Genomic DNA, 13753 nt, shown 5'->3' with positions numbered 1-13753 from the left:
TCCACATTTTAAGCTTATTGAAGCACATAGAAAAAAACTCAACTCAGTAACATGAATTAGAGAAGGCTCCTTGGAGGGATTAATATCTAAATAGAAATATGAAGGAAAAAGAAGGAATTATCCAAATGAAGAAAGGCAGAAGACAGGGTTGTGCAAAAAACTCAGAGTCAAGAAAGGGTTGGGAGAACTGCAGGTCTTTGGGGGTAACTCAATGGAGAAAGGTAAGAAGAAATTTGGCCTTGTAAACAGGGAGCAGGTAAGGAAGGAAAACATGATGTAGCATGCACTCTATCCTAAAGGTGAAGGGAAGCCATTCAAAACTGCTCTGTATACAACAAATAAGCTATAAGGATATATTGTACAGCACAGGGAATATAGCCAATATTTTACAATAACTCTAAATGGAGTATAATCTATAAAAATTATTAATCACTATGTTGTACACCTGAAACTAATACAATATTGTAAATCAACTATACTTCAATTAAAAGAAAAAACCTAACAAGGAGAACAACAGCATTATCTGATCTGAACTTCTGAAAGGTCACTCTATATGCAAAGTGAGACTGGAGCAGAGAAAAGAGAGATGTAAGGCAGGGGGATAAATTTGTAGTAACATAGGTTAGAACTCTTGGCTTGAGAATAGATATGAGCAAAAGATTTAAGAGCCTTTTAGAAGCTAACAAGCAACATGACATAAGTGATTAGATTTTGGGTATAGGGTGGTAGGATCCAAGGATGACATAGCATATAGTAGTTAATAAATATGTGTTAAACGAATGAATGAAAAAAAGATTTATGACTTGGACACTGAGTGATTGAGGGTGCAGTTACTCAGCCTTTTCTATTAAAGAACCATAGAAAAATATAACTTCCAAGGAACAGTAAAGAGAACTTCCATTTTCAAGATATGATTAAACATTTTGATGGTATAAAGCTAATAAATGTGTGACCTAACATCTAAGAAAGCTATACAATAGAAGAAAAAAATAGAGAAAACAGAATTTAACTTCCCTGTTAAGCCACTGGAACATTATTAAATTATGTTTTTAAATTACACTCAGTTCACATTATAATTACAACTTACATTACTAGCTTTTAAAATTTCCTCTGGTCACTTAGTGCTATGGTGTCTCCAAACAACATTAGTTCTTTCCACATGTAACACATTATAGTACAATTCTTTGCACATTGCAAGTTCTCAAGAGAGGTGTGTTGAATTACCTGTTATATATTTGAAATGTTTCCTCTCAAATAAAGCAACATATGAAACTCTTTCCAGATAATTAAGACTCATTGCAAATTCAGTGACTTGCCCAAGGTCACTTGTCTTCCTAGTATCAGAGTCAAAGGTGCTCTGAGTTCCGTGCTCTTTCCATTGTTCCTGTGAGGAGTTCTGTGACTTATTCAAGAAACGTAGAGATTCTCCTCACTCTCTCTTCGCAAAGAGAATCTGATTAAGAGACACGAATCTATAGCAAAGGGAGTTCAACTCGAGGATGGATGATGCCTTAGAGGAGTGGGACGGGGAGGGTGGGGGGGAGTCAAGGGAGGGAGGGAATACAGGGATATGTGTATAAAAACAGATGGTTGAACTTGGTGTACCCCCCCAAAATTAATTAATTAATTAAAAAAAAAAAGAGAGAGAGACACGAATCTGGTGCCAACTTAGATTACAGTCCACAAATCTCTCTGTTCCTGTTCTTCAAACCATAACACATGATGATTTCTGTTCACAAAACATTTTTTTTCCTCCCAAGATGTAGATATCATGGAAGACTGAAAGGAAATCATTTACTTTCTCTTGAATATTTTCTCATGCATCTATACACATAAAGCATACTTAGGCAAATGACAAAACTTGCTTTGATTACTGTATAGGACTTAGCACAGAGGTCTTAATCATGGCTGCACATTAGAGTTACCTGGGGAGCTTTAAAATATCCTGATGCCCAGATCTCACTCCAAGCCAATTAAATAAAAAATCTCTGGGTGTGGGATTCAGGCATCAGCATGTTTAAAACTCCCAGATGATTTCAATGTGCAATGAAAGTTGAGAACCCCTGGGTGAGGGCAATTTGATTGAAATGATGAACTCACACTTTTACTTAATGTTTGCTTTTTTCCAACCACAAGGTGGCAGCATCACAATACAGCACACACACTGGCCCTTCTATTGAGTGGGCTTAGAAATTTATATCTGTAATAGTAATTAATAGCACTGTGAGGGTTCCTCCAGCTAAAGGCAGCACTGACTCTTCCCCCTCTTGTTTTCTGTTGCTTTGGTTGGTTAAGAAAACCTTACAAACATATTTATTTCAACAGGTTAAATTAGCAAGAACTACATTATAAGCTATAGTTGGATGGAAAAATACAAAAAACATGGATTTTACGTTCAGATAGACTTGGGTTTAAATGCTCTCTGTGCCACTTACTGATAGGTTGTTTAATTTCTTTGTGCTTCAGTTGTATGCCTAGAAGAAAGGGGTTATTATATGGACTAAATGAGATCATATATGCAAATCAACTTTGTATTTGTGGTACAGGATGATGAAGGTGTCGAGGATGAAAGGGATAAAGCTGTGATAGAGTTGGTTACACAAAGTCCAGAAAAACCCAGGATACAGTTCTTTTTCGTGTATGGTCTTTCTTTTCTGCGTGCAGGTCTCTTCTTTCCCTGTGTGTGTCCTATCTTTGTGTTTCCACCAGTGATAATACAAAGAAACATGCTCTAGCTGCCTTCATTTTAAAGAACTAAGAATCAAAGTTTTTATTTTTATTTTTTTAATACACTATTAGCAATGGAAGTAACTTCCACCTTTATTGCCAAGTTTCTGTAAAGAATTAGACTTTGTTTACTCACAATTACTCTACTTCACTTCTCAGGCCTTGAAATCGGTTTCTCTAAGATCACCAGTGGCCTCCTAAGGGCCAAGTCCAAAGAAAACTGGCATCTTGTGCATCATTGCCATTTGAATAGGCTGAAAACACCCTCCTTTCTGATACATTCCCCACCGATTGCTGTGGCGATACCATTCCTGCTCTCTAGTCCCCATTGCTGCCTGAGCTGTTTTCTCCTCCCTTAGAAATGGGGATCCCAGCAGTCCTCTCCTGCAGCCCTAATTTCTTTTCCCCATGGGAATTTTTGGCATCTCAAAATTAACGTGTTGAGTTTTGAACTGGACATATGCTGTCACCCAAAAGTGACTCCTCCTCCTCCTCCTCTACATCGCACCTTTCAATCCTTGGCATTGCTTTCCATCCAGGTGATGGAACCAAATCCCCAGGAGTCATCCTACTCACCTCCCTCAGTCCCCTCAAATCCAAATCGTCGAAGCTTCTCAGTTCTTCACCATCCCCTGCACAATACTTCCCAGTGGTGTTCCTGTCTCAGAAGTGGTCATTTCTTACCTCACACTTACTCTCACACACATCGGTCTAACTTCCGCACCCAAACAGTTCTTGTTAGGGGCACTGACTGTAGTGCCATTCATGTTTCCCTATCTGTCCTCCTTCCCTCCCCTACAGGATGCCCTGAGAGCACTTCTTTGAATGGTCACTTACACATGAATCCCCTTCTCAGGCCCTCCTTGGGGACCCAATGCAAGACAACTTTAAAAAAAAAAAGAAAAAAAAGAGTTAATCAGATTAGTTTCCAGAGGCAGATTTCATTAAGCTTTTATTCCACAGTACACTGTGGAGTACTTTCAACGCATCAGACTTTTAAAGGGCATTTGCTTCATCTGTAGTATTAGATTGTTGAACTTCTATTCAAGAACATACTTCCTAAAACCTTTCTAAGCAACTTTAAAAAATCAACTGATGTGTATTAAAAGTTTCTTTTCGTCTACTTTTAGAGGCAATTAAATTTTTGGTGATTGGAAACCAAGTCATTGTTTACTGCATAATAAGGTCACAAAATAGAGAAACATTGTAACACTGAAAAATAACTGTATGTAATCAATTATTTTGATAATTATGCATATTGCTATTATACTCATTAATTTGGGAGATTGTTGGTAAGACAGTTAAGCAAACATTGAACTTCATTGTGGATAATGAACTGTTCTTGGTTCTACAGGGAATATAAAGGTTTAGGAAAAAAAATAGAACACACTAAATGATGTCATTAGCCAAATAAAGATAGAAAAGAAAGAAAGGAAGTAAAGGAAGGAAGAAAGGGGCAAACAAACATATTTAGTGTTATATAAAAAATTATTCTATATAAATGTTTATGTTTCAAGCAGGAGGTTAAAATTTTAAGAAGTTCTATTCATCAAAAAAATTAAATCCTTTTGGGAAACTTATTCTCTATGTGCAGAGTCAAGAAAATTTAAAATTGAATTTTTTCATATTTCCTTAAATGGATTTGCTGGTTTAACGTTGTGCTAAAATTTACTCTTCTTGGTTCAAGCCTTATAATAAATCATGCATCTTTTGGCAATCCTCAAACTGCAAAGGTTAATAAAAAACAAAGCATGTTTCAATAGGACATAATATCATTTTTCTTTGATCCAGCTGCTGAATCAATAGAGAATACACGCACAGAAAGACAATGCTATTTAAAGCTTTCATTGGCATTTTCAACAAGACAGTAAACACACAGAGAGAAAAAGTAGAATAAAACCATATTGTATGCTTAATTAGGATAAAAGAAGCAGAAAACAAACCCAACATCTTGATGACTATCATATGGTCAGAACATGACCGATATGGAAAAAATGTTAACAGATGGATAAAAGGAACAGCTGTGTACAGTTTAGATTTTTTCATATCTGGTGTCCTGATGTTGTCCAAGTTATTTTAACAGAAAGCACTGCGGGATACGTGTTGACTACTTGGGTGTTAATAGCCAGATCTAGCTACATGTGTACAGACAGAAAATCAGAGCAGAGTGGCAGCCTCAAAGTTGTCATTAATGAAAATCTTTTGTGTATGTTGAATTATTCAGTTTAACACTTCTTTAACCCTAAGAATTCCTTCACTGCATCTTTTCTCATAAGAAATCATACATTTTATCGCTAAATCTGCCACTAATTAACTCTATGACCATGGATAAATCACTTATGATCTCTGAGTTTTCATATTCTCATTTGCAAATTGAACAAGGGTAGCACTAGATAATCTCTCAACTCTCTTCCATCACTAACATTCTGTGATGCTGTTGAAAACAAGATTATCTTGAAGATTAAGGAAAGAATAAATTCATACATTTTACTCAGTGAAGAAGTATCATTTAAATGTCATGATATAAAATGAAGTCGCAAGAGAGAGCAACTTCTACCTTGGGAGGACCAATTAGGAATTTGCATAGATACTGATTATAAAGATCTTTCATCAAGAAATCATGTCCAGCAGTAAAGACTCAAGAGAATGCCCCCCGCCCCCAATCCATATTCCTCAATCCTAATTTTCTTATGTAGAACTATACTGTTATGTATTTTTCTGGCAAGAGCCATATTTTATATCTGAGTTTTACATTCCTAAAAATGGAGAAACTGGAAGGAAATGCTGACATGATGTCTTAACGCAGGAAACGGTACAGCTGCAATTGTTGAGACTCCAGTGGTAGAAAAATGCTGCAATTCAGTTGTTTTCCCCATGCTCCAATTGCTGTGTCCCTTAGATCCCTAAAATGCATGTTTCAACATTGCCATGTAGGATGCTCACATAATTATCCTCCCAACACTTATAAGAGTGAAGGAGCTGAGGATTATTGATAACTACAAGGACAGCAAGCACCAACTGGGACTGTTTTGGGCAAACTGAGACATACAGTCACCCTATTTGCTTGTTTTTCTATTTCTTATTTTTTAAAGATTTTAATTTAAATACTATTTAGATATTGTTTCATTATCCCTTATTTTAGATTCATCTCAATTACTATTTTCTCTGAGTTATTCTTTAAATTCTTTAAATTAAATTAAACTTTTACTAAAATTTCTATCATTAATTAGCTATGTGACTTGAAGATATTTTTTTAAAAATTTCTTTGAATCTTAATTTCCTGATCTGAGGATTGTAAGGGTATATATAAAGAGCCTAGCATATCGTATCTTCTCAGAAGAAAGTGGAGAAGAGTGTTCTTCATTTATCAAGCCCTCAAAGGTAGTTGGGAGAGCAGATCTAAGAGCATTATAACTACCTTTTTTTTTTTTTTCCAGTGTTGCAATCTGTTCTGCAGTTCCATTTTGTTTTATTCATATACCATATCCATGCTGGCATTGAGGATACTTCTGCTTTGTGATTCCAATTTTTCAGGTGCTAGCTCATATTCATGTCCTCCACCAAGAGTCTATCTGGATCTTTCTGGGTATGGTGGAGATTCTGAGGTTTGGAAACCTTTGTGGATTTCAGAAGCATGCTTTCTATTATGCCTTTCCGGTTCCTTGAAAGCCAAAAGCTTTATTTGTTTCATTTACAAGAAACTTCCAATTCCTCTTTTTGAAACTCTCTCATGACTTTACTCCTATAACATTGTAATATTCTCATTTTCCATGTATTTCTGTAAATGCTGCTCTCTCCTCCCCCTTGTCCTCCTTTGCCTCACCTTCCTCTGGTCAGCCTTTGAACTTCGGTGTCTGACGGGGTCCACTTCGGCCCTTTGCTCTTCCTACCTGCGTAATCCCCATGGGTGACCTCATCCACTGCCATGATTTCTGCAGACACCTCCTGCTGATAGTCTCAAATCTATACATCTCTAGCCAACAGCATTCCTGTGAACGTCAGATCACATATGTGACTGTCAAATAGACATCTCTGCCCACACAGCACTTGGGCTCATTTCCCTCTTTCCATTCTCTATTTTTAGCTGGCTCCACCAGTATTGCCATTGTCCAGCTACTCGGCTTAGAAATCTGGGAGTCATTCTTCTTTCCCATCACACACATTCAATTAAAACCAAAATTCTACCAATTTTATTTATTAATATTAAGTATTCTTGAATCCATATTTTCTACCCATTTTTGCCCTCCCTACCCCAGTCATACCTTTTAATGTTTTTTTCCACATCATCCAGCAGCTCCCTGACTCTTCTCTCTGATTTCAGTTGTGTTTTTCTTCAATCCGGCCATAGATTTTCTCTTACAGCCTTCAGTGGTTTCTCCCTCATTAGGAAGTCTTCATTCCAATTACGGTAACCAAACCCATCCTTGATCCATCCTTTCCCTGACCCATCTGCTTCTATATGCGTGTCTTTTTCTCTTGTCACTTCTCACCACATAAGTTTTATTTATGACAGAACCACTTCCAGTCCTCTTTGCACGTGCATGTACTCCAGCAGAGACGTGCACACACCCCCACCACCATTACCACCTCCACCATTCTGCTTTCTAGGTTCTCTGGCCTGAAGTCATCTTTGTCTCTTTCTCCTTTTATCTTGTTGATATCCAAGACATCTTTTGCTCACTGAACTAGTACAGGTGTCAGCTACTCCAAGCAGCAAAAGGTTTTGCTACAGTTTTGTTAGGGTTTCTTCACTCTGCTCCCATATACCACCTACATGTGTATTTTATTTATCATGTTTTATATGAATGATCTGTTTTGCATAAGTCTTACCCCACTAAATTGTGACCTCCTTGAGGTCACAATTATTCAGTTTTGAAATCTCAATTTCTAATATAGCCTAGCATATACAAGGTGCCCAAAACCTTAACTGAATGAATGAATTTAATAAGCAAATTAATTAATTCTAATATTTACTAACTCCTAGTGACTTGTATTTGGCCATGTGTTTATCTCATTTAGTTGAAACAATTTGTACATGTATATATAGTGCCATCAATACAAAACATACCTAATTCATATTAAGTTATTATTTATGCAATCCATATAAATTTCTATAAGAATTTAAATCAGGTAACTAGAGCCCAAGTCTGCAAAAATAAGAGAAAGGGGATCTCCAGTCTCTTGAAGAATATTCAAAAGCATGCAAGTCATAAGCCCTAATAACGCTCCATAGATTATTCTTAATTTCTTCTCATGCTTAATTTTCTCACATATCAAATTTTTCTAATCTACTAAACTCTCCTAAAATACTCTCTGGGGCACTTCTCATTATACCCACTCCTCATTTCTTTTTTATTTAGACTGTTACCCAGCAAGAGAGAATGATTCCTGTTTAGTAAGGTGGGGAACGGGAACAGCAGAGCCGTAGACCACTAGCTTCTCTTTAACAGGGAGAGGCAGGGAGTGTTACGGACCACTGCATGCTGACGATCGCTGTCTGAGCACTTATATATGTGTGTTTGAATATGACATCACTCTCTTTGGATTATTGGTCAATTACTATTTTATATTGTTATGTAGAAGACATCTTTATGTGAAGTACCCTTCCACTGCAGGTGATTCAATCTCCTCTTAAAAAAAACCAAAACACACCCTGAACATGTAGCCCTTTCAACCATAGCTATAATGCTAGAGTGTTTAAAGCAACACTAGCTTTGGTTTATTGAAAGGAAAAATCTTGGTCTCAGTGCTTTGCTTTGTTTCTTTGTAGTTTGTGGTTAGAGTCTACTACTTTGTGCTTTCTACATCAGCAACAGCTGTATGCTGAAGCTCCAAGGAAAACCTCTCTCAGATAGTTTTGTTACAGAGAGAAAATGGTATTTATGAACTTTGGCAGGAACTATGTACTCTTCGGCCATGTTCAGTTTTGAAACCTGAATGGAAAAGTCTGCTGCGTGGAGAGGTCCGCCACACAGGACCCCGAGCTGAGCCTGTTGTCAGAAGAGCCACATCACAGAGCTCTGGGTGGCGAGGGGGTGCTGAGAGCTTGTGCACACTGTCCTGCGGGGGGCCTGGCCAAAGCTCACTTACACGAGGACCTCATCACACCTTTATGCAAGCTCAGGAAGAGGCAAAGCAGGAAGCCTACCATTTGGTGAAGCGTCTTTACATCACTAGAGTTTGGCTTTGCGTTAGCTTACTTAGGTGACGGTTTCACAAATTTTCAAAACTAACTTTGTTTTACTCAGTCAGTCATTAAATCATCATAGTTCTATAATCGGGGAGTTCTTTATAGTTTGAGGTAGAAGGCCCTTCCTCGGTCAGGTCCCAGGGGCAGTGCCCTTAACTTTACATAGTCAGTGTTTCTGTGTTCTCACTAGTGTCATGGGGTAGGGAGGGGTTTTATACTCCTTAGTTCTTTCAGTAAAAGCCCCTCAGTTGGCCACATCCGAATCACAGTAGCTGGTTTAAAGCCTTCTGTCCCAGTAGCAATCACAGGTTTTAAAGGAATGTCTGGCCCCATCAGTAGTTGTTTCTCAACAATTCAGTATTGTGGTAAGTTGCCCCACCACAACTGGTCAAAGTTTTATTTTCATATCCAACTACTTCTGCAGTGTGTGAGGCTGCCCCTGCGTATGAGGGCTGGATGAGTATTTGTGTCTGTTATGATTCAGGCTGTCAGAGACCCTGCAGGCGGTAAAGAAGCGCCATTGTGGTATCAGGGTGCTGTTCCGGGGCCGGAGAACCTCCCACAGAAGCCAGAAGCTGTCCCTGAAGGTCTTGTCCAGAGTTTTCCTACAACAGCCATTTTTGAGGGATGCTGTCCTAATAGACCTCAGCCACTTTGTTGAGCAGCTGTTAGTTTCTTACAAAAAAACCTCTGCTGCTTCTGGAGCGTTGGGCAGCGTGAATTCTGGGACCCCTGTCTCATGACGCCAGACATCCTGTAGCTCTTCTTTCCACTGAAGCCATTGTTGGCCGATATACCTCCTCAGCTCCTTCTCTCTCACCTCTTTGTTTTTCCAAGAGATTTTTTTTTTTCTTTCCCTGTTCTTGCACTGAGTTGGAGCTACTATATGTAACCCTGATAGATCTTCCTAGGTCCAAACATTGGGAGGAAGAGGTCAGGGAATCTACCTGAGACCCTCCTTCCTGGAAGGCAACTAGATTTGTGAGAATTTCTCCTTTTCCATGTCCAAATTCTTCATAGCAAGAGGAATGCTGATTCCATATGTTAGACTAAAGGTCCTGTCACATCATTTCTCCTAGAGAGGGCCAACTCAGGGGCCACTCAGGGTTTCACAGTGACCATCTCTCTAGACAACTGGCAGCTGCTTCTGCTGGAGGGGGAAAGTATCTTAAACCATTTAAATATAGGGCACACAGCTATGTACAAAGATGTTTTATGATGCGTCACAAAAATTAGAAATTGATGAGATCTAAACATTTCTTCATACTGGAAACTAGTACTATGGTCTGTTGAGAGGTATTAAAGACTCTTCTTCACAAAGGTCTAAAAATGGAACAAAATCTTATCAGTCTGGGATAGTTTTAGTAGGCTAGTGAATGGAGGAAATAGCAGCTTCTGGGTCCTCGTAATCAAGTGTCTTGTTTGCTTTTTAAAGACTGAATATTAATTGCTTATACTTAAGTTCTGAATCAGAAGTTTTGGGGAAGTGAGCTCTCAGGAGTTGGATTCTGCTGCCTTATTTGGCATATAAATGATTCCTTCATAAATTTGTGGGGAAATTTTAACTTCTGCACCACTGTAATTACTCCACAATTTATATGAGATTCTGATCATCACTAAAATCGATGAATAGCAAGATATTCTCCTGCAGTGTAAGAGTTTAGTTATTTTTAGTTTATTACAGAAGGTTTATTGTCTGTTTTTATTTTGCAGCCCCCACCTCAGATATACGACAAACAGCTGGATGAAAGAGAACACACCATTGAAGAATGGAAAGGTGACTCTACTGCTTAAATAAGTGTACCTTTTGCTTTATTGAAACTCAGAAAATATCTTTAAGCCTTTTCCTTTTAAAACAATTTAGTAACATCATTTTCTAAGTGTTATCCTCTTAGACCATTTTCAAAGCTCTTAAAACTTCATCTATCTTTTCATACTAATAACAGTATTGCATTTACTCAAGAATGAAAGGAATTAATTACTGACACTTTTAAAAAAATAGTACTGATTGTCAAAATATTTGTCATGGTGGAGGGCAAGCTTTAATTCAAAATTTCAGAATGAAACATTCCATGTTTATACATAAAATTATCACATAAAATGGATAAAATTATGCCTGAGATGGTGTTAGGCATTATAGAAAAGAAGATAGTGAATGTATGAATCCATTCACTTGATTTATAGGACTTGATAATTTAAATTCAAATATATGTATCTGAGCGGCTTATTCTCCTTTAAAGTAAGAAAAGATTGAATGAATACATAAATTAACTTTTTTTTCAAACATATACTGCATGATCAAGATCTTAGGGTAAAACAAAGCAGAGAAGAATTGTTAAACTAATTGTTAACCTAATTGTTAAACTAATTGTTAAATTAACAACAAATCAAGTAAAAAAAAGAGATGAGAAAGATAGAAAAAGACCACAAGGTGTCGGGGATTCATGATTATGTAAGTGATAGGGAAAAATTTCACTCGAGGAGGATGGACATAGACTAAATTCTGAAAAACTGGAGAAATACCTGGGAAGGATGATGATTATATAAATTGTAAGCCATTGCAAAGCAAGAATGAATGGCACAGAATAATTTTAGCTAAAAGGGACGAAGTAAAAAGAAATGAAGGTATACACATTTTTAACTCTAGCAATGAAAAGGCCAGAAATGGATGCCAGTTTGGGAATAAATGTAATAAATTTTAATTATTGGATTTTATGCAAGTTTAGTTTTAGAAATCCAAGCTATGGATCTGAAAAAAAGATGAAGTAAGAGTTGGAAAATTGATAGAAACCAATAATTTTAAGTCACTAGAATATGTGCATCTGTAAGGGAGTGAACATAAAAGAGGAATGGAGCTATTAAAATTCATAGGAGATAGAATTAGAATGCATCAGAAATCCCCCCCAAAATTCAGAAAACAAGTAACATGTATCCTTCATACATTTACTTGGTCAAATGCTTTATTGAGCACCTACTTTTGCCAGACTCTGTGTTATTCCAAGAAAATGTGGAAATAGAAGAGTAAAGAAATTCCACTTGACTTGTAATTTATTCAACCCCGTCAAAATGTTATTATTTGTCCTTAACTAATGAATTTTCTCTTTGGATTAAGGAGAAAATTGATTTTTATAACACTGATAACTGTTTCTTACAGAACTTATCTATAAGGAAGTAATGAGTTCAGAAGAAAAGACTAAGAATGGTGTTGTGAAAGGACAACCTTCTCCTTCAGGTACTCACTCTCAGTGAATAACCAATAAACCAGTACTTGTGTATTTTTCTTGGCCTTAAGGAGAGATTGCACTCAATAACATTGCTTATAGAGCATATGAACGAACACATAACTGTTTCCCTCTAATGATTTTAGTTTTATTCCTTTTGATATTTAGTGTGGCATTCATTCTGATTATTCTGATTATAATGACCTAGCATGAGTTATTTCAGAACTTATTTTAGAATAATAAGGAATCTTGAAGAAATGTTAACATGAACTTGTTAAAGGGTAACTGCTCCTCATCAATTCAGAGCTCTTGAAGGTTGGTGCAACAGTAGTTGAAGCCTAAACCCAGGTGGGAGCCAATTAAAGTCAGCATAGAAGATCTTGCCGTTTGCAGTCTCAGAATATAGCACACGTTGGTGCATATACATATTTTACTGATGCTACTAATGTGCTTTAGGATTACTTGAGATAATTTACTTACACTTATTAATGCCAATATATTTTTCCTATGACCTATGTTCTGAATAGAAAGAAAATACAGTAAAACCTTGGTTTGTGAACACAATTCGTTCCAGAAACATGCTTGTAATTCAAGGCACTTGTATGTCAAAGCAAATTTCCCCGTAAGAAATAATGGAAACTCAGATGATTCATTCCACAACCCAAAAATATTCATATAAAAATGATTACAATACAGTAATATAATACAAAATAATAAAGAAAATACAAAATATAAAGAGAAATAAAAAAATTAACCTGCACTTATCTTGCTGGTGTGAGGGAGACAAGAGAGAAGAGGGTTATTGTGTAGGATGACTTTCACTATCACTGACAGAATCACTGCTGTCTATTGGCTCAGTGGAATCTTTTTCTTTTCATGCAATTTTAACAAGGAACCTATCCAATGACACTTGCTTTTGCCTCCTTTTGAGGATTTCGCGGAAATGTGACATTGCACTGTCATTAAACAGATTCATCGCTGGCACTCCTACAGCGTTATTTGGGTGGTGCTTTTCTACAAAATTTTGCACTGTTTCCCACATCTTACACATCTCCCTAATCTCATTTGAAGTGAGGGATTCCTCCGCCTTTTTCTCCTCCTCCTCCACAGACGAGATCTCCTCCATAACCTCTTGCTGTTGCTGGTGATGCAGATCCATCAGTCCGTCGGTGGTCAGCTCCGTTGGCTCAGTTGTGATCATGTGACGTTCGGCGTCACATACTACTCCTATTGCAAGACCTCGCTCGTTTATCAAGTTAAAATTTATTAGAAATGTTTGCTCGTCTTGGGGAACACTCGCAGAACCAGTTACTTGCAATCCAAGGTTTTACTGTGTATAAATAGTTTTAGAAAATGTGACGGTCTGTCTTCAGCTTTAAACAACACTCAGATCATGCTGGCAAACATGTAGGCTGAAAATTATTGCTTTAGAGAAAAGTGGATTTGGTGTCCTACCTTTGATGTATAATTTTTTCCCATGCAATTAAATTGCTTCTGGAAACAAGATAGGATGAATTAATCAATTTGTCATACTGATACTACGCTTTAACTAGTTTGCACCTACAACCACTGTGATACCCAAACAGATGCAATTCAGTTATGACATGCTTTTCTC

At 37.1% G+C, this 13753-nt stretch overlaps 1 protein-coding gene across 4 annotated transcripts in view; it reads left to right on the top strand.

The window, feature by feature from the left end:
• MAPK10 (mitogen-activated protein kinase 10) overlaps nucleotides 1-13753 on the top strand; it is a 292384-nt gene that overhangs the window by 270207 nt on the left and 8424 nt on the right. For all 4 annotated transcript variants that reach the window (XM_057729534.1, XM_057729535.1, XM_057729537.1 and 1 more), the window contains 2 exons: nucleotides 10631-10694; nucleotides 12072-12149. In XM_057729534.1, the coding sequence (XP_057585517.1) occupies nucleotides 10631-10694; nucleotides 12072-12149 (142 nt within the window). The remainder of the gene's footprint in view (nucleotides 1-10630; nucleotides 10695-12071; nucleotides 12150-13753) is intronic.

This window comes from Hippopotamus amphibius, chromosome 3 (assembly GCF_030028045.1).
Source record: "Hippopotamus amphibius kiboko isolate mHipAmp2 chromosome 3, mHipAmp2.hap2, whole genome shotgun sequence".
Taxonomy (NCBI): Eukaryota; Metazoa; Chordata; class Mammalia; order Artiodactyla; family Hippopotamidae; genus Hippopotamus; species Hippopotamus amphibius.
The sequence above is the reverse complement of the archived record's forward strand: the minus strand, read 5'-3'. Positions and strand labels throughout refer to the sequence as shown.